Raw genomic sequence first — 25821 nt, 5'->3', positions numbered from 1 at the left:
ATTTGGACGTCTCTGAGAGATGGACGTCCAAGTGCCGATTTCTGTCACTTTTTGGACGGCCATCTCCTTCGAAAATGAGCCTCATAGTATACTGCTTACAATGTCAACACAGTACGTAATAGAACATTTTAACTGAGAGTGAAGGGTATAAGCAAAGATGGAATATAGATAGGTAAGAGAGTAAGAAGAGTTAGAAAGTAAAGCGACTAATTTAAAGAAATTATAGTCTTCTGTATCCACCAGTTGACCACAGTTTGGCTCTCCATCCCACATGACAATAGACTGTGGCTCAGGTTCATGTCCCATCACAGCACAGCATGACTTGGCTTTCCATCCCACAGATCAGCAGGACACAGTTTGGCTTTTTCATAGACTAACACATCACACGCTGCTCCATTCCATATTCTGTGCCCTGAAAATGACAGTTACAAATCAAGGTAAGATATGCACAAAAAGTAGTACATATGTTTGTCTTGTTGGGCAGACTGGATGGACCATGCAGGTCTTTTTCTGCCGTCATCTACTATGTTACCATGTATTCCATATTGCTGTAAATGTCTGGTTTGGCTGTTTACTCCCTCTACCTAAAACTAGCCATTTAGGCCTATCTTAGGCACTGGAAACCAGCTGTTTGGTTCTCTGTGTGATACACCAGTGGGCCATTGCTTAGCTTTCCCCACTGGATCACAGCTGGACAGCTTAAGGACAATGGTCTGTTTCTCTGTCCCAGAAAGGCAGGCTGCATCCCGCTGTGTGGTAAAACATGAAGAATGCATCCATTGCTTTCTGTAGTCTGAAGCTCCAACAGCTGGTCTGGATCTGCATATTCTTCTCAATTCAGGTAAGGGTACTGGTGGCAGAGCTGATCCTTATGTCTTCTACTCAGTTGAGGGGTGGGGGTGGGGTGGGAAGGAGCAGAGGTTTGCTGTAGTGGGACAGTGCAAATGATAGGGGCAGAGTAATAGACATTTAAGGGGGGATTCTGTAAATAGTGTCCAAAGTTAGGCACCGGGAAGATTTGCACTAAACTAGTATTCTGCAAAGGGCGCTCTGTGCAGAGACTAACTTAACGTAGATCTCATGCCTAACTTTGGGTGCTAAATTTATGCCTGCTAAAACCTGATGTAATGCTGGCGCCCAAATTAGGAGCAAAAATGACATTTTTCTATATCATCACACCTAAATTCTGAGAATTTATTTTATTTTTTTTGTTACATTTGTACCCTGTGCTTTCCCACTTCATGACAGCTCAATGTGGCTTACATGGGGCAATGGATGGTTAAGGACTTGCCCAGAGACACAAAGGAGCTAGCTGTATTTGAGATGGAATTGAACTCAGTTCCTCAGGACCAAAGTCCACCACCCTAACCACTAGGCCACTCCTCTTTCCTGCTGGCCCATGTCACTCCCATGGCCAAATCCTCTTTGCAACTGCGCACGAGAAGAAGGTAGGCGCTCAGTTTACAGAATAAAGATGCAAGTCAGAATACATTCACAACTGTTAATTAGTGCTTGTTAAGGCCAATTATTGGTACTTTTCTCTAATTAGGTACCAATTAACAGCAATTAGCTAATTATGTTACACATATAACTGACCCTATTCTGTAACTGGATGGTGTACTTGGTGCCTAACGTTACGCACCATTTATAGGAATATCTGCTAAGCTTCTTACAACACTGTTGCCAAAGGGGCAGGTTCCAGAAAGTCATTACTTCAACCCCCAGTGCCTATGGAAGTTAATTAGGTTTGTGAATTATTTTCAGGTCAAGTGGTAGAGCATTCCACATTTGCGAACTCAAGTATGAAAAGCTGGATGCATGTATTAATCTATATTTTAGATCTTTACAACTGGGAAAGTGAAGATTTAGGAATGTGCGTGCTGATCTTTTAGCATTCTTGGGTGGCAGGTCAATAAGGTCTAACATGTAGGTCGGGGCATCACCGTGAATTATTTTATGCACCAGAGTGCATATTTTGAAAGTTATATGTTCTTTCAGAGGAAGCCAGTGTAAGTTTTCTCTTAGGGGCTTAGCACTATCCATTCACTAGTTATTTCACTGATAGTGGAGGAGTGGCCTAGTGGTTAGGGTGCTGGACTTTGGTCCTGGGGAACTAAGGAAGTGAGTTCAATTCCCAGCACAGGCTGCTCCTTGTGACTCTGGGCAAGTCACTTAACCCTCCATTGCCCGCTGCATTGAGCCTGCCATGAGTGGGAAAGCGTGGCAAACAAAATGTAATAAAAAAAAAATAGACTACTGTAATTCACTATATAAAGGTATTATGACTAAAGACCTCTGATGCTTACAATTAGTGCAGAACACAGACTTACAGAAAAAATAAGTAAATATAATCCTATCACCCCACATTTAAAAGCAGCACATTGGCTACCAGTTTAGCATAGAATTACCTATAAATTTCTCCTTTTAGTCTTCAAAACACTTACTTTAGAAGAGCCCTCCTTTCTAGCCCATCATCTTATCCACTATGTTCCTATTCATGCCCTTCGATCCCTTGATCAAAATCGCCTTTACTTGCCCACTTACAAAGAAATTACTCATGAACACACCAGAGATTTGATTTTTTTTAGGTGCAAGGCCCACTCTTGTGGAATTCATTGCCCCCACACCTTCACCTACAAACGTTCCTCGAACGATTTAAGATTGATCGATAAACTTTTTTATTTAAAGATGCCTTTTTCTGAACTTCACTGCCATTCATCTCGAGCAACCACTGGACAGCAACAGCGCAACCTGCTTTCCTATCATATATTGTAGTTCATCCCCCTTTCCCTCACTTTGTTGTAATGAGTTCACACCACCTTCCTTTACATTATCTATCTAGTCTGTAAACCACCTAGAAGGTACATCCGTTGTGTGTGATATCAAATATTAATAAAACTTGAAACTTAAGTTCTGAAGTTGTTTAAATGAATGGCACTGTGCTGCAAGACAAGAACAATGCAATGTAGAAATGAACACAGTTCCCATATCATTCAGTATATAGCAGGGGTTCTCAACCCAATCATCAGGACACACCAAGCCATCCAGGTTTCAGGATACTGTACTGACAATGAATATGCATGAAAGAGATTTGCACACATTGGAAGCAGCACATGCAAATTTATCTCATGCATATTCATTGTGGGTATCTTGAAAATCTGACTAGCTGGGTGTGTCCCGAGGACTGGATTAAGAACTGATATATAAGAACATAAAAACAGCTATAGTGGGTCAAACCAATGGTTCATCTAGCCCAGTATCCTGCTTTCAACAGTGGCTAATCCAGGTCACATGTACCTGGCAGAAACACAATTAGTAGCACCATACCAGCTACTAATCCCAGGGCAAGCAGTGGCTTTCCCAATATCCATCTCAATAACAGGCTATGGACTTTTCCTCCAGGAACTTGTCCAAACCTTTTTTAAAACCAGATACACTAACCGACATTACTGCATCCTCCGGCAACGAGTTCCAGAGCTGAACTATGCTTTGAGTGAAAAAATATTTCCTCCTATTTGTTTTAAAAGTATTCCCATACAATTTCATTGAGTGTTCCCTGGTCCTTTTTACTTTTTGAATGGAAGAAAAAACGATTCACCTCCACCATTCACTCCACTCCACTCAGGATTTTGTAGACCTCAATCATATCCCCCTCATGCCGTCTCTTTTCCAAGATGAAGAGCCCTAACCTCTTTAGCCTTTCCTCATAGCGGGAGCAGAGGTTCCATCTTTTCTATCAGCTGTTGATGGTGGCTTAGTGTGGTTGGGTGTGGGAGGCAGGATAGGTCATTATGTGGATCAGGTGATATTTTTCCATAGTGCTGTTGGTTGCTATGTTTAACTATCAGAGAGGATGACTGCTATCCATGAATGAAACTCTTTCTACTCATAGTGTGTGTACTTTGAATGAGAGAACTAACAGACCAGAGGGAATCGGCAACACAAATCGAACAACAGCAGAAATGCAGTGTAGTGGGCCTAGATGGAAACAAGAGACAGAGCCTTGAATCAGAGACTTGCAAGTGCATAGTAAAATACATATGTTAACCCACATTTGCAATAATATACTATGGATGTTCTGATAACCTCACTTTGTATCTGTTTTTGCCGGAATTGGCGACCGCCACTACTACACTATGTAAGCTACATTGAGCCTTGCAAATAGGTGGGAAATGTGGGATACAAATAAATAAAATAAAATAAATAAATTTGTCCTGCTCAAGGAAAGCCTGTATAATATGACCCCTGAGGCAGGAATTTAGGCCAAAATATGGGCTGTTTTTTGGGTCCAATAATAAAATTTAGTTCCTCTGATCCAAGGCTCCGCTTCTTGTTTCATCTGGGCATATATACTGCATTTCTGCTGTCTTATGAATGAGAGGCATCTCTGAGACTCAGCAGCTACAATGGTGCTATTTGAAGTCTGCCTGTCCTCTTGGCCACATCTCCAGTTTGCCAGCTGAAGAGAATCTTTTCGGATGATGTTAGAAGGAGGCTGAGAGCTTGACTTGGCTGGTGCTACTGAGGGAGATATTGAATTTTGACAAAACATCACTGCAGACCAGCTTAGAGAAGTATGAGCTTCCTCCCATGAGAGGTCTTCCCATTATAGCCTTGCTGTGGGAATACTGCAGAACACTCAGGGCCACCTCAGGACGACAACCTCCTACATTTTCTGAGGGTCCCATCCCTTCTTCTCTCCTGTTGTAGAGAGTACCACTTAGCCTAGGGCTGACTCTGTGAGAATTGAGAGAGCTTTTATATTGTGAGGTTGGTGATATGATGAAAGACTGGTGCTCCACTGTATCAAGTTTCAAGTTTAATAAAATTTTGATATACTGCTTATGGGTAGAACTTTTTAAATTTCGATTATTGTAACTTTATATATGCAGGCCTTCCACATTCTCAGCTAAAAATACTAAGAACTCTACACAACTCAGCAGCTTGCTTCCTTTGTAGGGCCAAACATTATGATCATGTCACCCCTTTGTTCCACCAGCTCCACTGGCTGCTTTTCCCCTTTCGTTCATTTTTCAAAATTCTCTGTTTGGTCCGTAAGTCATACCATACCTGTCTTCCCTCTTTTCTTTAAACATCAATTATTCCCTATACTCCTACAAGATCTTTACGTTCGTTAGTTTCTCACCACTTAGTCATCCCGAGTCCCGACTCCTAAATCCGCACATCTAGAATCCACCTGACACTCTGCCTTCTATTTCCTAAGATCTAAACTGTGGAGTTATCTACCTCCTTCTATCCGCTCAGAACCTTCTTTAAAGAAGTTCAAGGCTTCATTTACTACTACTACTACTATTTAGCATTTCTATAGCGCTACAAGGCGTACGCAGCGCTGCACAAACATAGAAGACAGTCCCTGCTCAAAGAGCTTACAATCTAATAGACAAAACAAAAAAAATAAATAAAGTAAGCAAATCAAATCAATTAATGTGAACGGGAAGGAAGAGAGGAGGGTAGGTGGAGGCGAGTGGATACAAGTGGTTACGAGTCAAAAGCAATGTTAAAGAGGTGGGCTTTCAGTCTAGATTTAAAGGTGGCCAAGGATGGGGCAAGACGTAGGGGCTCAGGAAGTTTATTCCAGGCGTAGGGTGCGAGACAGAAGGCGTGAAGTCTGGAGTTGGCAGTAGTGGAGAAGGGAACAGATAAGAAGGATTTATCCATGGAGCGGAGTGCACGGGAAGGGGTGTAGGGAAGGACGAGTGTGGAGAGATACTGGGGAGCAGCAGAGTGAGTACATTTATAGGTTAGTAGAAGAAGTTTGAACAGGATGCGAAAACGGATAGGGAGCCAGTGAAGGGTCTTGAGGAGAGGGGTAGTATGAGTAAAGCGACCCTGGCGGAAGACGAGACGGGCAGCAGAGTTTTGAACCGACTGGAGAGGGGAGAGGTGACTAAGTGGGAGGCCAGCAAGAAGCAGATTGCAGTAGTCTAAACGAGAGGTGACAAGGGTGTAGATGAGGGTTTTGGTAGTGTGCTCGGAAAGAAAGGGGCGGATTTTACGGATGTTGTAAAGAAAGAAACGACAGATCTTGGCAATCTGCTGGATATGAGCAGAAAAGGAGAGAGAAGAGTCAAAGATGACCCCAAGGTTTCGAGCTGAGGAGACAGGGAGAATGAGAGAGCCATCAACAGAAATAGAAAACGGGGGGAGCGAGGAGGTGGGTTTGGGGGGGAAAACCCATTTCTTATGCGTTTGGCATGTACTCACAATGAAGCTTTATTTCTCGACTTGGGCTCCTGACATAAGATTGTTCAATTGAGTTTTGTTTGTTTCCATTAATAATGGAATTCTGTTTCTTTTCCTTGATTTTATACTTCTATTTTAATTTTTGTAAACCGCCCTGACCCGTGTGCCCCGATAGGGCAGTATATAACAAATTGTAATAAATATAAACATAAGTGGCATACAATATTTAACACTCAATAGATTATAAAGGAAAGGAACTCCGTTTGTGGTACAGGAAAGGGTAGTAATAGAACAAATGAGAAAGAGAGAAAAAAACAAAATCAAACTTCAGGCCCCTTTTACCAAGCTGCGGTTAAGGAGGGCCCTGCGGTAGCATCGGTGCGTGTTTTTGACAGGTGCCAAGTCCCCCTTTTATTGCAGCAGGTAAAAGGCTGTATTTATTTTTGTTTTTAAAGGAAATGGCCCTGTGCAAATCACAGGAATTGGGCGCGCGGCCATTTCCAGGGGAGCCCCTTACATCTACCTATTTAGATGACGGTAAGGGCTCCTGTGCTAACCCAGCGGTATCAGGCAGCACCGATTACCACTGGGTAAGCCTCAGCACTACAAAAATAGAAATATTTTTTGCAACACTGGAAATGGCGTTGTGCTGGAGGTAGGAAACTACTTCTGGGCTCCTGCCGGTATCCTGGCAGTAGTTCCGAATTGCTATGGATTGATGTTTAAAGAGTTCCATAGAGTTGGGCCAATGACATTAATATCCCTGTGCAGTCAAAGTCATAACCAAAGTTGTCCGAATGAGGGGACAACTAGTACATTTACTTGAGAGGACTGAAGAGTTCTAGAGGGACAGTATGGAATAAGCACTCGAAGAGATAAAGTGGTTGATCCAGAATGATGAACTTTGTGTACTATAGTCAATATTTTATGAGTTATTCTATGGGTACAGGAAGCCACTGTTCTTCACGTAAAAGGGGAGTGACATGGTCAAATTTGCTTGAGCCTGTTATTACTTTGCCTCCCATATTTGAACATGCTGAAGCCGTTGAATATCAGCTACATGGATTCCATATAGGAGGCTTTTACATTAGTCCAATCTTGTGATAACGAGTGAGTGAACAAGTATTCGGAGTGCTGGTTAATTGAACAGATGTCAGGCGGAGTAGATCATTTAGAGCTTACAAAAGCAACCTTTAATTATCTGGTAGGTATAAGCCTGAAAACTTAATTTTTGGTTGAATTTTACTGTTGATTGAAAAGATATTGGGGTCCCAGAAACAAGAATAGGTGTCTTAGGGGGTTCTGTGAGGAGAGATCCAGAGACCATGAGACGTTTTAGGGTTTAATAATTTATGAGAGTACAACCGTTTGCTATTAACAGCAATTTGGTGAAATTATTAACATCAATAGCAGATACTATTTGTATATTGTCAGCATAGACATATAATGTAAGTTCCAAAGACTGGATAACTATCAAGAGTGATGCCATAAAGATGTTAAAATAAACTGGTGCTAATAAAGAGCCTTGTGGTACACCACAGTCTAGAAAAAGAACAGAGAACAGTATTGGCTCTGTTGGTAAGTAAAGATTTAAACCAATCAAGGGCTGTTTCTTTAATGCCTATATGTTTAAGATGAGCTATTAGAAGGGTATGGTCCCCTAAGTCAAATGCCTCTGAGAGGTCTAATGAGATTAATATAATTGTTTTTTTTACCATGATCCATTGCCTGTAGTATAGTTGAAGGCTCATCCCCACACCCCAGGGAACATTGATGCAGTGGCTAATCACCCACTGTCTTGGAGAAATCCTTCCTCATTTCTCCATGTGCTGTGTGCCCTGGCTGTGTCTCTTCTAAAAGACAAAACTTTCTTTTCAATTCCTCGCATTGCATGAGACAGGTTAGTAATTAAGCGCCTGGGAGCTTGCTAATTCACCCTCCTCTCAGGTCCCTCAAGCACTTTCTCTTTCCCAACTCCATCCCTATTGCTTGCTGGGAAATGTAGTCTGGCTTTTTCCATCCTCAAGTACATGCTTCTTCCAATTTCAAGCCATACTACCTGCTGGGAAATGCAGTCAAAACCTCCTTTTAAAGGGACCAAGCTTAAAAATGCCTGAACTTGAACAGAGGATTTTTCCTGCTTTTCTGCTTTTCTGACTGCATCCATGGTGGCCTCCAGGCTACATACCACAACATACAAGAAAATCAGAGAATATAATGCAACAGCAGTATCCCCAGTCCTGAATGTGTAAGAAAGTAATCAATTACAATACAATGGCAATATCCACAGAATTAAGCATACAAGAAAGTTATAGATTACATTACAATGACCCCCGTACTGAAAATACAAGAAAATCAGAGATTGTATTGCAACAGAGGTATCCACAGTCCTAAATATGTAAGAAAGTAATCAGTTACAATACAATGGCAGTATTCCTGATCCTGGATATACAAGAAAATCATAGATTGCTTTACAATGGCAGTATCCTCGATACTGAAGATATAAGAAAATCATAGATTATATTACAATGGCACTGTTGTTCTGACTCATGGATTGTGTTTTGATCTGAGGAAGGGAGTGTAAACTCCTGAAAGCTGTATTAAAGTCAGGGCAATAAAAAGGGCCACCTCATATAATATTTTTTATTCTAAAAGCAGATCCAGCCTGCATGTATTTCCTTGCAATGAACTGCTGGAGTAGAAAGTAGAGCTGGGAATGTGAACGACAGATAGAAAAATAGCACCAAGCAATGAACAGGACGATATTCTGAACTCAGTAGCTGCTGCTATGACTTTCGATTCTTCACTTTGCACTGCAGCTGGTTTCTGGCATATTATTCAAATCCAAGGTTTTAACATGTGTTCTCCTCTGATAGGCCTGTGCAGCCAAGATCCTGGAGAAGACATTTGAGGATTGGATGAGATATCGGGATGAGTGTTACAAAAACATGACAAACAGCCCATATCCCACAGGTAATAGAAGTGTCAGTACTTCTGTACAACGCATAGGGAATAAGAAGATCCTTAAGTACTTAGCGATGCAATCAGAGACTAGGAAAATATGGCAGAAAGAGGGAGATACCCAATTGTATTGGTCACCACCACCGTGATTAAGAAGAACTTCCAGTCACACCTTGATATGCTGGCTGTACATATTCCTAGAGATGGGCTGTTGTTTGCAATCACATGGGAAATGTCAACAAAAAGCAGACCAGAGGGAAACAGGGGTTTCCATAAATTTGCTCAGTTCTGTAAGACATCCAACAATATTCCAAATGGAATGCGTTCAGCTTACACGTCTTACTATGTACTCGCAAAAAAATAAAATAAAATTTGGGGATATTGTTGGATGTTTTACAGAACTGAGCAGATTTACAGAAGCCTGCGACCCCAGATGCAGAATCCAGCTGAAACAAAGGCCGTGTTGGGTCCTATCAATACATTTTTGCTCCCTCTGATCCAAGGCTCTGCCTTTTTATTCCCATCCAGGCCCACGTCACTGCATTTTTGTTGATGGGAAATGTCAACAGCATACGTATCCCATGTCATTTCATGTCATAAACAAACAAAAACAAACCAAAAATACACATTTTGTAGGTTTTTTGTTTGCCAATAATCGTGCTGTCTCTTTACAAATAGTGTGGATTATTTGCAAAGAGGGTACACTTGTAATGACATTACTTCCTAACGACAAAATGGCCAAAACCCCCAAATAAAATGTGTTGCAAATAGCTCCCAGATAACCTGAGAACCTATACAAAAATAGGACTCATAAAATCAGATTGATGAATCAAAGCTTAATTAAGCAATTTATTATTCAAATCATCCTTGCAAGAATGGGTGTGTATTCCATCAGCTCTAACTTGGAGCTTGTCTCTATACACACACAGATTTCTACAAGATTCCACAGATTTTATAGTTACATTTGAATGTCTGCCCCTAAGTTTTTCTCATTGGCCCATGGTCGTCTGCCTGTCTGCTAAGGTTCTGTGTAACAGCAGCTGGGACTTCTCCCCCTCCCTCTCTGTAGTCTCTTTGTTCATAGTTCCCTGTTATCTCACAGATGTGACCTTGGCTCTGGGGCCTGCATGTCTTTTCTAAAGCTTGTCTGCCAGCAGTGTGGGGGCTTCTTACCCCTCCTTCCTCTCTTTCCTTAGCTTCTCACAGAGAAACACAGTTCCTGTGTTTCGTGACCCAGACAGCTATAATACAGTAAAATGCTTTCCCTTAGAGACATCTTAGCTAGGGCCTATTATATGAACATACCATATATTTCTATATTTCTTACAAAATGAAAATTCCTGTAAATGGCACAGGGAAATGACATGAAATGAAAATTTTCTGGCTGCCTATTCCTACATATACCTTTTGAAATCTGGAAGAAAGCTGTTTCTGGCACAATACAAGTATTAAGATGAGCACTAGCAGTAAACCCAAGAGACTGAGGTCATACTAAGCCTATCCAGACTTAAAAATGAGTCTCATTCGTGGCACAGTGTGCAAAGAAAATTCAAAAAGAAAATTCAGTAGGGCAAATCCAGCCTAAGAGCCAGCTGATTGGTACACATTTAGTGTAAGTGATTTTGTATTCTTCAGGAGCTAGGACTGGGAGGAAAGTCTACAGGGCCTTTTTACTAAGCTGCGGTAAGCGACGGCAGCTGAGGAGCTGGGGTGGCAGCTCATTTTCTGCCTCAGGTGGCAGGTTGTCTTAGGCTGTGCCTGTTTACTACTTACAAAACAGGAGGTGGTAGGGTTCATGAGCGAATGGCTATGAGCTAAGGGGAAAATTAATAGAAAAACTCAGAAATTCAGCCATTTTACCTATACAGAACAAAAATGGCCTTAGACTATGGAAATGACCCATGTAAGCATGTGCGAAGACCACTTTTTACCACAGTTTGGTAAACAACCCCTACAATAGGTATATGAGTTTCCCAGGCCTACAGCTGCTTGATGCTAGGGTTTGGAGCACTGACTGGGTGGGTGGGTTCCTCACTCCGTGCTCTGCAGTGGCAGAAGGAAGTAAGTCCACTCATTTATTTAGATTTGGTCACACCTTTTTCAGTTGTAGCTCAAATTGAGTTACATTCAGGTACACTAATTCTTTCCCTGTCCTTGGAGGGCTCACAATCTAATTTTTGTACCTGAGGCAATGGGGGTTAAGTGACTTGCCCAAGGAACAGCAGTGAGAATCTGAACTATACTTCTCTGGATGTCAAGGCTACTTCTCCATTCCTGCTCAACTATAAGTTAAATGCCTATTTGTAATCTAGGAAATATGTCCCATCATAACGTAGATTGGACTTCTGTATAGCTCCTTCAAGATCCCCAAGGCAAAAGGCAGTAAAGTCCATTGCAGGGAAACAAAGCAAAATCAGCCAGAATGGACTTACTTCTTTCTGCCATTGCAGGACAGTCTAACTGTCCAGTACTTCAATGAAGGAGAGCTAGTACAGTGAGACCAGAACGGAAATTCATAACCTTCAACTAGCACTGACCAACAGCCCTTTCCCATTGGATTAGACATTAGGGGTACGCATAGAAAAATAATTTAGCATTTTTATTTATGCTGTTTAGGATTTATGACATGTGCAACGTTTTATTCATCTATTTATACAGTTTTATCAGTCAATATTCAAAGGCACTTATTTTCGAAGCATATGGGTGTCTCAAAAGGCCAAAATGGACATCCATGTGTTTGAAATGTCCAAGTACCAATTTTTTAAAGGCAGAAAAGGGACGTCCAACACTGCAGTACATCCAAATAGCAAGGGGGCATGTTGTGGGTATGTTTTGGGTGGGATTAGAGAAGGCCTGAAATCTGGACATCCAAGAGCAATTACCGAAGCAGAAGAAACATCCCTGTCTAAAAAGGACATCCTTATTTAGACCTTTTCAGGCACATCCAGGGTATAAAAAGGTGCTTTGATTGAGCAGCTGTCTATAGAAGGGATTAAGGCATGACACTTCCTTAATCCCTCAGTGGCTGCTGTACCCCTCTGAAAGTGAAAGAGAATGGGGGGAGGGGGGATGCCAGGCTTTATGACAGCTTCAGGTATTATAGGCATTCTTAACAGAGCAGGAAACATGTCTGAGGAATATTCGTATGGTTAGTGCAGTGGACTAAAACCCAAGGGACATGGGTTCAAATCTCAATTCAGCTCTTTGGTTTTAATTTTTTTTTGTAATTGTAAGCCCTCCAGAAATAGAAAAAAAAAACATAGTAACATAGTAGATGACGGCAGAAAAAGACCTGCATGGTCCATCCAGTCTGCCCAACAAGATAAACTCATATGTGTATACCTTACCTTGATTTGTACCTGCCTTTTTCAGGGCACAGACCGTACAAATCTGCCCAGCAGTATTTCCCGCCTCCCAACCACCAGTCCCGCCTCCCATCTCCGGCTCTGGCACAGACCGTATAAGTCTGCCCTCCACTATCCTCGCCTCCCAACTACCAACCTCTCTTCCCCCACCTGCAAATTTAAAGCCACCTGCAAGCCTAAATGGTATAGAAGTGATTTACATTCAGGCACATTAGGTATATTGCTGTTCCTGGAGTGCTCACAATTACATAAGAACATAAAAACATAGATAGGTATTGCCATACTGAACAGACCAAAGGTCCATCAAGCCCAATATCCTGTTTTCAACAGTGGCCAATCCAGATCACAAGTACCTGGCAAGATCCCAGAACAATAAAACAGATTTTATGCTGCTTATCCTAGGAATTAACAGTGGATTTTCCCAAGTCCATCTTAATAATATCTTTTGGACTTTTCTTTATTGAAATTATGCAAACCTTTTTTAAACCCTGATAAGCTAACTGCTTTTACCACATTCTCTGACAACGAATTCCAGAGTTTAATTACATGTTGACTGAAGAAATATTTTGTCTGGTTTGTTTTAAATTTACTACTTAGTAGCTTCATTGCAAGCCCCCTAGTCCTAGTATTTTTGGACAGAGTAAACAAGCGATTCATGTCTACTCGTTCTACACCACTCAGTATTTTATAGACCTCTATCATTCTTCAAGTTAAAGAGCCCTAACCTCTTTAGCCTTTCCTCATAGGGAAGTCATCCCATCCCCTTTATCATTTTCGTTGCCCTTCTCTGTACTTTGTCTAATTCTACAGTATCTTTTTTAAGATGCGGTGACCAGAATTGCACACAGTATTCGAAGTGCGGTCGCATTATAACATTCTCAGTTTTGTGTTCCATTCTTTTCCTAATAAGTGCTAACATTCTGCTTGCTTGCTTTCTTAACTGCTGCTGCACACTGAGCAGAGGGTTTCATGGTAATAATAACTAAATAAAAGTTTAGGTGGGAGTTGAACCTGAGTCCATTGGTTCACAGTCCACTATGCTGCCCCTCTGCCCTGCATGGATGCCTGTGTAGCCATTTTAAAAGAACACTGCTATACAGATGTTGTTGATGTCCCTTGTTTCCCCCTCACCCCCCCCCCCCCCCCCCCCCCCCCCCCCCCCCCCCCCCCCCGGTTCATAATTTAGACACTCCAGTGTGTAAAATGGATGTACATGCTAGACATTTCCAGTGTATGGACATGCTTCTCACATATTTTTGAACTGTAAATCTTGAATTTCCTGTTCCAAAAATACAGGTGGGATGGAAATCCATTTGGGAAGTTTTGACTTGTTGGATGCCACTATTCTGACTTGGACATCCTTTCAAAAATGCATCTCCATTTCTTCACAGTGGCCAATGGATTCATAATGGTCGTATCTATTGGATCATTTACATTTCTAAATGACCAGATACTATCTATATATTTATGGGCTGGCTTAGGGGAGGAGCAAGAGCAGGCCAAGAAATGTTCCAGATAGTGGTGCTGTTCATCTACTGTGTGGATAAGTTACATGTTTACTTTAGGCCTGCTGAGTAGAGGATGTTGCCTGCATGGTGATTGCACCATCTGTATGTTCAGTGCCTCTGCCTATACTAATAGCAGTACTGAATACATCTACTAAGGGGTCCTTTTACTAAGGTGCATTAACAGATTTAGCATGTACTAAATGCTAAGATGCACATTATATTTCTATAAGTGTCTTATTTAGCGTGCACTAATCGTTAGTGCACACTAAGGGGCCCTTTTACTAAGCCACGTGGAGGGGCATAATCGAACAGGGCCGGCCATCTATAAGGGCGGCCATCTCTAACGCCGGCCCCGTCAAGCGGCGTACCCAACTGTATTATCGAAACAAGATGGCCGGCCATCTTTCATTTCGATAATACGGTCGGGGCCGGCCAAATCTCAACATTTGGCCTGCCCTTAGAGATCGCCGGCATTAGAGATGGCCGCCTTTGGTTTTTGCTGATAATGGAAACTAATGGCGGCCATCTCAAACCTGGCCAAATCCAAGGCATTTGGACATGGGAGGAACAGGCATTTGTAGTGCACTGGTCCCCCTCACATGCCAGGACACCAACCGGGCACCCTAGGGGGCACTGCAGTGGACTTCACAACTTGATCCCAGGTACATAGCTCCCTTACCTTGTGTGCTGAGCCCCCCAAAACCCACTCCCCACAACTGTACACCACTACCATAGCCATTACGGGTGAAGGGGGGCACCTACATGTGGGTACAGTGGGTTTGTGGTGGGTTTTGGAGGGCTCCCATTTACCACCACAAGTGTAACAGGTAGGGGGGGATGGGCCTGGGTCCGCCTGCCTGAAGTGCACTGCAGTACCCACTAAAAACTGCTCCAGGGACCTGCATAGTGCTGTGATGGAGCTGGGTATGACATTTGAGGCTGGCATAGAGGCTGGCAAAAAAATGTTTTGATTTTTCTTTGGGTGGGAGGAGGTTGGTGACCACTGGGGGAGTAAGGGGAGGTGATCACCGATTCCCTCCGGTTGTCATCTGGTCATTTAGGGCACATTTTTGAGGCTTGGTCGTGAACAAAAAAGGACCAAGTAAAATTGGCCAAATGCACGTCAGAGCTGGCCTTCTTTTTTCCATTATCGGCCTTCGGTACACCTCCGACATGCCCCTTTAACTTTGGCCGGCCCTGCGACAGAAAGCAGTTGAAGCCGGCCAAAATCGGCTTTCGATTATACCGATTTGGCCAGCTTTAGGAGAAGGCCAGGCATCTCCCGATTTGTGTCGGAAGATGGCCACCCTTCTCCTTCGAAAATAAGCAGGATAGGCACCTATGCGCGCCCAACGTGTGTCAATTTGGAACTACTGCCTGGCTACCATGTGGCCCATTTTGTAATTTCATTTTGTATGTGCGTCCAGTAGGCACGTTGGAACTTTTCCGACATGCAGCACTAACTAGGTGGTAATCAGTATTGTACACGTGCTGACGATTACCGTCCGGTTAAAGCGTGAGACCTTACTGCTAAGTCAATGGGTGGTGGTAAGGTCTCAGGCCCAAAATGAACGTGTGCCAATTTTCATTTTGCCGCACGTCCATTTTTGGCCCCAAAAAGGCCTTTTTTGCAGGGGCACTGAAAAATGAACCTGCGCGCGTCCAATACACGCGTCTACACCAGCGCAGGCCACATTTCGGCGCACCTTAGTAAAAGGACCCCTAAATTAAATGTCGGTGTTTGCAGTCAACTTAGAAAGGTCACTGTGCTGACTGACTATCCACCCCTATATTTTCATGTGCAGACTTTACTAATGCCACATGCTAATGGTAGTATGGAAGAAAATGACATAATGACATATATTTTTTGGGGGGTGTGTGTGGGGGGGAGGAGGTTAGGTTGTTTCAGATGACAAATGGCACCAAATGATACAAATAATATTGTTAGCATTTTCTTCACATCTTTATTAAGCACCAGCTCTTTACTCCTTCTCATTTTTACTCTGTACCTGCAGTGCGTTTTTTCTAGCAAAAAAGGATGCTGGTACTCAAATGCTAGGCAACCCTTGAGAGGTGGGGTGATCACTGAGGGTCCCACTCCACAATAGCCAGGCCCCCTGCAACCAGTCACAGAAACTATGACAAGGCAGAATTGGTGTGTAGAGCCTGAGCTCTTTCATTAAAACATGGGATCCATAGGTCAATTTTAGCAGACAATGGAAAAGGTACTGTACTCAATACCCCCTCAAAAAAAGCTCCGAGTATCTGACACACCGCCCCCCACCCAATTTTCTCCTTCACCCTCTCCCTTTCCTCTCTTCCTCCATCTGTAGCTCTCTCTTGTTCTATATCTGTTTTTGTCTTGAAGGACTGTATTGTAATCGCACATTCGATATGTATGCCTGTTGGCCAGACGGAAATCCAGGAACCGTCATCAACGTCTCCTGCCCTTTCTACTTACCATGGTTTGAGAAAGGTAATTTTACTCACTTCTAGTCTCTATGAGATGTGTTTGAATCCAAATGCATCCCTCACTGAAGGAAAAGGATTCATGTACTGGTTATAGAACCTGCAGGGCTGGAAGATATTTTGAAAACTTGAGAGCCAGCCAGGACACTTTAGGAACTAAGGAAATTATTTTTAAAACGTTATTTTTGCTTCTTTGATCTATTTTTGTTGTTATTGTTGTTTATTCTGATTTTCATTTTTTTTCTACCTTTGCCTCTATGTTCTCCCCTACCTTCAGCCTTTTCTTTTCTTTCCTCTTTTCAGCTGCTCCCCTCCAAGCTTATTCTTTCTTTCCAGCTTCTACCTGCACCATGCAGCTCCCCTCAGCCTGGGCTCAAAGTGGGTTGTTACTATCAGCAGCAACCCAGGCAGCGGAACATATTTTTGGTTGGAGGAGCCACGCAAACCAATCTCTAGCTCTGCTCCAAACGTTGTATTGGGCAAAATATGGTGGGGCCATGACCCCTGTGGACTACCCCATTCCCCTGACTATGGCTGTTCCAGCCTTGGGGGTCAGTAACAGCAACTGTGCCTCCCAGGTGGACACCAGGTACCAAATTTTAAGCACCCAGGTGACCCGTTGTGCAAAGTTTTTCCAGTTCTGATGATGTGCATTCTTACTTCCTGGTTTTGACTCAATGCATCTATGAACTTGTAGTTCCAGTTTCCCTAAGAGCATCAGAACTACAAATCCATTTCTACCTTTGAATTCCTGCATGATAAATATTTACTGCCACCTTCACAATTCTGTTATAATGTCCATCTTCATTCGTGTTTGACATATAGTGAAATTGTCCTCAGGATCACTTCTTCCCCTCTGGAAATTGTTAAAGTCCTTTCAGAAGCACTGAATTTTTAGTAAATTGACTTTGAGGGTTTACAGACAATTTCACAAGAAAAACACCTCCGATATCCAAGCCTTACAAAAGATATAGTCACTTGACACTGCAGTTTCTTTAGCGAAGGAACAATGGTCTACTTTTTGGTCACAGACAAATAAACCCTTGGCATTGGCAGCAATTTGTTACATAAAGCTTTATGGACACCTATAAAATCAAATAAAGGGGTCCTATTACCAAGCTGTGGTAAAAAGGGCCCTGTGGGGGCCATTTTTCCTGCATGCCAGGGCTCTTTTACCGCAGTGACTAAAAAGCCACCCAAAAAATGGCCATGTGGTAAGATTATTCTTACCATGTGACCATGCCCTTACTGCTACCCATTGAGGTGGTGGTAAGGGCTCCCATGGTAACCTGGTGGCAACCAGGCAGCGCATGGTGCTGCCCGATTACTGCCGGGTTAACGCCACGCTAGAAATTTGGGAATATTTTCTGGCTTGCACTCGAGCTGGCACTACCACTGGTGGCTGCGTTGAGCCAGCAGTAGTTCTGGGTTGCCACATGGCAACCCTTTCGTAAAAAGTCCCCAAAGTGAAATGTTCCTTATCCAACCATTGCTGGTCTTGCAATGCAAATATATGAGCCTTAGAACATTTAGGGGTCCTTTTACGAACTACTGCTGGCCCAATGCGGCCACTGTAGTTTCGGCTCGAGCGCACGCCATTTTTGGTGCACTGGAAAATATTTTTGGAATTTTTACTGTGGCACTAACCTGGCGGTAATCGGGCAGCGCATGCTTACCGCCATCTAAATGGGTGGCAGTAAGTGCTCCCTGCTGCATGATCACACGGTAAGAGTACTTATACCACATGGCCATTTTGGGGAGGGCTTTTTACCCACTACAGTAAAAAGGGCCCTGGTGCATGGGAAAAACGGCCCCCCACTGCTACCTTTTACCACAGCTTGGTAAAAGGACCCCTTAATTTTTCCATGCACTAATTTGCAAACGTTTTGGCTTAAAGTTTGGGAACAGATATAATGTATTCTTTCTGCCAAATCTAAATTATCTTGTAAACTCATCATATTTCATTCTTCATGTTTAAAGGACTATCACTTATCTACAGAAAAACAAGAGGCTTTTTGATATTATGCTGTCTGTGATCTTTTCCGAATGGAAGAATAATTCCAAAGTCTTATTTCAATTCTGGTGGAATTCATTATGTTCAATTTATCAATATGAGTCTCTCATTGCAGGAAAAAGAATTGGGAACCAGCAGGGCTGTATGTGCCCTGAATGCATTATTTATATTCGGCCGAATGTGAATAATACATTCGGGACACTAGAGGGCCAAATATTTTGGTACAGTCTTTTGCAACTCTTTGTTCCCTTCTGAAAGCTAAGCTACCTTGTGTCATGTATATATCAGCGTTATGCAAGTTTCTATGGTTTGTTCACTGATTTATTTTGTATTATGCCAAAAATTTTACAATAAAGACTATTTGAACTTTAAAAATAACTACAAATCCATAACTGAAACAAAAGAAATGTGTAATTACACTAGCTCGGTGTAAAGAATGACATCTTTTTTACAGCATAGATATAAAACTGGCTAAAAAATCCTATTATTCTCAAGTGATTAACACTCTAATTGTCTCAGGTAACTTTTTTCCCCCATTTTTAGTATCTTAACTAGACCAAGTGCTCTGTCTCTTCAGGGGTCTTCTGTGGGAGGACCTTGCTCTTCATAGTAGTCTTGCTCCCCATGATGCATCTTTTTCACCTGCTTCCCCAGGGAACAAAGAGGGACCATTCTTCTGCTCTGAACAAGAAGCTGGCCCTGACTCTTCCCTCACAGTGGCTTCTCCCCAGTCAAACCCCATGTGTGGTCTTTTTTTAACTTGGCCACTAAAATGTGCATGTCTACCAAGCCTATTACTTCTACCCTAGCCCAATACTATTGCAGTGTTTGGCCTGCTGGCGTTTGCTCTTTGGACTGTTAACCACCGCTTAGTCCAAGCTGTTGTTCCTGATCTTTCAAAGAGGCTTTCGTAAAGCCTGGCCTAAAAAATATAAAGCCCTCTCAAAATGTTTTTATTGGTATCTAATTACTGACCAGTTTCAAATTTGCCATATTCTATAAATTACAGAGAAGGTAGTTTATTCTCAGCTTCTAGATTTTGCTGACAAGACTAGCTTTCTTCATCCACAGCAATCTGGGTTTCAGCTGGATCATAGCACTGAAACCACACTGACCATCTTTCTCAGTGAAATTCATTGTATTTTTTGATGCAGGTAGGGCTGCCCTGATTGTGTCCTTGGATCTTTCATCTGCCTTGATACAGGTTAGTGAACTTTGACTCAATAGCCAGGTTTAAATTGGCTCAGTTCCTTCCTTCATGGTCATTCTTTTCATGTGTCTTTCAGTTCTTCTATGTCTTCTACATACCCTTTGTCATATAGCATTCTCCAGGGATCCTTTCCCTGTTTCCCTATTTAATATTTTTCTTTTCCCCTTAGCCAGATTGTATAGGACAAGGTAGACGATGTCTTGTTAGTCTCATATGTAGATCCTTGGCTGTGTGATCTTACACCAATGAATGACTGTCTTTGACATTGTCGCTTCTTGGCTGTGCAATCATTGCTTGAAACTTAATTTCATTAAGGCCTTGGCTTCCTGGATCACAAGAAGGCCTTCAATCCCACAACCTCACAATCTTTTTAGGACTTTCCCATAATTCTCGTAGAATCTTTAAAATATCTGGGTATAATCAATGATTTTCAATCATTTTATGAAAGACAAATGTCAGCCACGATTAGGTCTGCATTCCACTCATTGAGATGGATCCACTCTTTAAAGCATTGCCTTGATCTTTGTGGCCTTGCGTCCCTTGATCTTTACTCTACTCACTTCTTGTTTAGATAATTGTAACATGATTTATGCTGGCATCATAGACACTGAACTGTAATACCTCCAAGCTTTCTGATTCCCGTAAGTGGGATCACATAACATCTTTGTTTATGGTGAATCATTGACTTCCAGTCTTTTTTCGCATAAGTAAAGTTCTTTTATTTGCTCATAGGGCGTTGTATACCACAATATCTGCTGGCTTTCTTCATTCCTTATACTTCCTCTTGTTCTCTACATTCTCAATCGGAGAACTTGCTTGCTATACCATCAGCTCCGCGTGCTTACCTCGAGTCCACCAAGTGTTCAGTATTCTTTTTGCGTGCTCCATCCCTCTGGAACTCTCTTCCAGTGTCCCTGTGGAAGGAGCCTTCTTACAAAAAATTTGAAGCTGAGCTAAAAACTTACCAGTCAATATTCAACTGGTGGTGGTCAGTGTTTCTTTAAACTTTGAGCGCTGCTGACTAAATTAGGTCCAGATATTTGGTACCAGGTCCTATGTGGATGCCAGCACTGAATATTCATGTACTTGGCTGCGCACAGAGGTTGTTTGGGTACAGCCATTGTTCAGTGTTGTGCCCTCATAGCTAACTGGTTCACCATGTTCAGTTAACTATTTAGGTTCCAGCTTTGGCAGTGCCTGGATAACCCCCCAGCTCTATCTCGACTCTGTCCCCAGACTACCCTGACACTATCTAAAGAGTGCCATAGTGGTCAGAGCAGATATTCAGCAGCACTGTCCAGTTAAGCACCGCTGGCAGAAACCTCTCCTGCCCATTTCAATAATTTTGAGTATTGACCCCTTATTTATTTGCATTTATTTATTAGAATTTACTTACCTCCTTTTTGAAGGAATTCACTCAAGGCAGCAAGAATAAGTTAAACATAAGCAATAGACAATGACAGCAGTAAAAATATTCAAACAACAATACAAAGTATGGCCTACCATGTTACATTACAATGTCAACATAATACGCAATAAAACATTTTAATAGACAGCATGGGGCTTTAGCACTGACTGCTCCTGGGGCTCCCTTAGGGCCCTATGCACAAAGGCAGCTGTAAAATATGGCTGCCTTGGTAAAATTCAGTGAGTCGCAAACAGCAACCGATGCACAAGGGGGATCGCATGCAAATGAACTGCACAGATCCCCCTTTGTGCATCGGACGCTGTATGCGACTCCGAGCTGTCAAATGCAATTGACACTGCATTTGACAGCTCCAATGCAGAGCCAGCCTGACCCCAACACCCCCTGCACTCCCTGCACCCCCAAGGAACAAATACCTGGTAGTCCAGTGGACCCCAAACCCCTTCCAGCCCCCCCCCCCATGAATGCAATCTCTGGTGGTCCAGTGGATCCTGACACTCTGACTCCCCTCGACTCTTTTCCGGCCCCCCCCTCCCAAGGCAACAATGGCCCTGGTGTTCTAGTGAACCCCTCCCCCATGCCTGGAAAAAAGATGGCGGCAGGAAGGCAGAAGCAATACCTCCCACCCTTCTGTCTCAGGGCTCACCCTGCACAAAATGATGGCACCCAGCTCTGGCCCAGTGCATCCTGGGATGCACTGGGTGGGGCTAAGTGTCATATAAGAAGTTTTTTTCCTTATATGGTACTTAGCCCTGCCCAGTGCATCCCAGGATTTTGTGTAGGGCCGGCCCCAAGGCTGGAGGGTGGGAGGTGTTGCTCCTGCCCTCCTGCCTCTATCTTTTTCCAGGTATGGGGGGGGGAGATGCAGGAGGAAGGGAGGGATCACTAGACCACTGGGGCCATTGTTGCCTTGGGGGGGTCAGGAAGGGAGTGCAGAGAGGGCTGGGGGTCAGGGTCACTAGACCACCAGGACCATTCTTGCTTTGGGGGGAAGGTCAGGGGGTCAGGAGGCACAGGGAGGTCCGGGAGGAGGTGCAGTGGAGATCAGGGTCCACTGGACCACCAGGGGCCTTTTGTGCTGGGGGTTCAGGGGGGTCAGGATGCATGAGGGATGCTGGGGGATCAGGAGGCAGTCCACTGGACCACCAGGGGGTATCAACGGGTTCTGGGGGGTTGGGGGCCCATGCACTTGAATGCCTACCTTATGGGGGATAGTATGCTTGCACTACTATACAGTGCAAGCAGACTACTGCCCATAATGACAGGTCCAGACCTGCCATAAAATTTTGCACAATAAAGGAGATGTTCTATGCACAGAACTATCTGTGCATTACTCAGATTGCTCATTAGAATACTGTTCAGCTCCTTTTAATGCATTTGCATAGGGTTTTTGGCAGCTGCTAGCGGCACACATTAGAGCCATGGAAAACCCCTTAATGGCTAGATAACACTTGCTTTAGACTGGCTACAACCAGTGTAAAGCAAACTTTAACAGCACGGTAAGCTTTGTGCATCGGGCCCTAAGAGAGGAAGTCATCTACTTGGGTTACTGTTCAGATGTATTTTACTACCAACTTGTGTTATTTTAGTACAGGTCCCATTTTATGCAATGAGTCCTACAGTCTAATATTCAGCCAGCGGTGGTCAAAGTTTTTTAAATGCTGACTGTAGCTGGCTAAATTAGCCCAGGATATTCAGTGCGAGCCTTATCCAGGCACCAGCACTAAATATCTGGTGCTAAGTGAAACTGCAAGCCGCCGGACCTTATACAGGTCCTAGCTGATATTCTGCTGAGATCCTCAATTTGCCCAGATATTATGCGGATACCGGCGCTGACCATTGCCAAAACCCGCAAAACTGCCAGCTCCTCCCCAACGCCACCCCCTGTACCGCCCCTGACCTGCCCACTTTTTTGATGACTGTTTGGAGCCAATATACAACAGCACTGCCCAGTTAAATGCTACTGAATATTGGCGGTTGGACGGCCCTGAGTGAATTCAGCAGGCAGTAGCTTCTCCTGCCCACATAAATTGCTTTGAATATTGGCATGCTATTTTCTAATAATTGGGATTAACAGTAAAATAACACATCTTAATGGTGGCCCATGTTGATAATTCCCCCCTTAGTTTGTACCTCAGGCAATGGAAGATGACATGACTTGCCCAAAGTCATCTGGATCACTAGGTGGAGAAGCAGGATTTCAAACATGGCTTCCATGATTCTCAGCCTACTGTTCTAACCATTAGAATACTCCTTAACTCCTACTGCACAGAAACATCCAAATTCTGTGGACTGAGGGCTTAAGAAACCCAGCACTGCATAATATATCAGGGTGGCACCACTAGGCTCAAAAATTCCTACAGTTTTAGTTAACACTTCACATCAGCTTGCTATCATATGGATGAGGATAGAGGGATGAGTATAACTGATGCATCATCATTCATGACCAAAGGGTCAGTCTCTCATCCCTCATCTGTCGATCACTAAAGTGGCCTTCTGTATCCTCCAGAGCAGGACACAGCTCTTGTTGGAATGATTGTATACCCAGCACTAAGTTTTCACCCCTTGCTCCACAAGGGCCACCTAAATGCTGCCTCTGAGAGAATTCTAGGCTCCTAAATTCAGTTCAGTCAGCAGCTAGTTTACACAATGATACCTCTGCAAGGAAACTCCACAGAGCAGGGACCGTTTATCATTTCAAAAGTACATCTGTTGATTTGTGCCTTTGCAGTGAAACATGGCTTTGTCAGATGGAGCTGTGGGCTTGACGGGCACTGGGTGACGGCAAATGGCTCGCAGCCATGGCGAGATTCTTCTCAGTGTGAAGATGAGATGGAGGAGGTGAGAAGACTCTCAATCATTATCCCTTCCAGACACTGTCTCCTTTATTCTAACAGTTTTTTTTAATCAGCATGCTGGTCCTGGAGAAAACTGGTTTATTTGCAGGTTATAATACATTTTATTGAATCAATGTGAAAACATTTTAAAGATGGGAACAAATGTCACATACAAAAGCTTATATGCAGTACAATCATTTATTAATGTAGACTGACATGCTGAATTATTGATTGTGCTAGATTCAGAAATATTACTTGTTCTGAAATATAACAATTGCCTTCAGAAACTTGGCAGTTGCACTGAGCTTTGAGAAGCAGATATTGCATCCTTCTTCCACTTAATGCTAGCTTAAATTAAAGAAATATTAAGTGGTCAGCCACATCCTAGCAGGAAGCAGTTCTAAACAGGATGGTCAATGGAAATTGATAATGGCCGAAGATCAGTTGAAAGATATTTACAAGTACTGCTTTTTCAGCAAGTTAAATTACAAACCATCGCTCACTTTTAGAGGTATGGGGACATCTTAACAAATAACGAAAGTACAGTCATGGGGTCAGTATTCAGCCTTCAGTGTTGAGCATTTTTGCTCACTGCCAACAGCGTTATTCCCAGATATTCCAAAGCTGGGACTTGTGCGGGCTCCAGCTTTGAATATCCGGTTATTTTTAAGTTGGTTAAAACATAGCTGCTTAAGTTGATATTCACCACTTAAGCAGCCATGAGTTACTGCATAAAGATAGGACAGACTTTTATGTGGTCCACTTAAGCAGCCAAGTGCTGACTCAGCCCCTGGAACGCCCCAAGCATACCCAGTTTTGAGTTAGGCGCTAACTGCGATATTCTGTGGCACTTAGCTAGTTAAATGCCACTGAATATTGGCAGCTAGCCCCAACCAAATGATTTGACCAGTCAGCAGCTGGCTAAATCGCTTTGAATATCGAGTCTGATTGAAACAAAATGAGCTTGGATATTCAGCTCTCTGCACGTGGACAGTAAATGAAGGAGCCTGAGAGGCATATTTTCAAAGCACTTAGCCTTCCAAAGTTCCATAGAAACCTATGGAACTTTGGAAGGCTAACTCCTTTGAAAATATGCCTCTTCAAGTGTTCTCTAGGATAGAACATTTATCCTGAACTAAGTTCTCAGACAATAGCCCTCGTACTGGGCAGAATCTTATCTTACAATATATATCTGTGATGATAACTGAGAGTCAAACACTACTAATCTGTGATGTAATGACCTGAACATTTCTAGAAGTGTTATCTGAGCATCTGGCTGGCAAAGAAATGTGACCAGCTGAACCACTTCAAACTAACTTCTCTTCCATCTCAAGAACTAGAATGAACTACTCAACATTTCCTGCCTTGTGATTGGATTCCTACCTAACATGTGACCTCAGTTCCTACAGCCTAACAAGACAATTATAAAGATTCATCCTAGCTTTTCAAGCCTGTCACTTTCTCTCTCTCTCTCTCTCTCTCTCTTTCTCTGGCCCTCTGGCTTTTCAGCTGCAAAGAGGGAAAGACCCTCTCGATTTCCACCCTCATCTACTCTGCAAGTGCAAAAACCTTCTCTACCAGCCTCAAAAATCACCATCAGGTTTCTCCCTGCAAGCAAGAGAGCATCACTGCAGGACCATCTCCAGAAACTCCAGAAAAACACAGCATGCTGACCAGCAACAGATAGAAGAAAAAGGCATCTGGACTCAGTCTGGCCCTACTTGCTATTCAAAATGAGTTCACACTGATCCAGAATAATTAATAGTTCAGGATTTCAATCAATATTTATCTTGATGCACATTTTATTTATATAAGAGTCCAAAAGAA

General features: G+C 43.0%; 1 protein-coding gene across 1 annotated transcript in view; it reads left to right on the top strand.

Annotated features, from left to right (window-relative positions):
• The window catches only part of LOC115476253 (glucagon receptor-like), a 93025-nt gene that overhangs the window by 18961 nt on the left and 48243 nt on the right, over window positions 1-25821 (top strand). The window contains exons 2-5 of the mRNA XM_030212527.1: window positions 731-841; window positions 9081-9177; window positions 16407-16514; window positions 23889-23998. Of these exons, the coding sequence (XP_030068387.1) occupies window positions 764-841; window positions 9081-9177; window positions 16407-16514; window positions 23889-23998 (393 nt within the window). The 5' untranslated portion in view covers window positions 731-763. The remainder of the gene's footprint in view (window positions 1-730; window positions 842-9080; window positions 9178-16406; window positions 16515-23888; window positions 23999-25821) is intronic.

The sequence above is a fragment of the Microcaecilia unicolor genome, chromosome 8 (assembly GCF_901765095.1).
Source record: "Microcaecilia unicolor chromosome 8, aMicUni1.1, whole genome shotgun sequence".
Taxonomy (NCBI): domain Eukaryota; kingdom Metazoa; phylum Chordata; class Amphibia; order Gymnophiona; family Siphonopidae; genus Microcaecilia; species Microcaecilia unicolor.
This window is presented reverse-complemented; position numbering and strand designations above follow the sequence as displayed.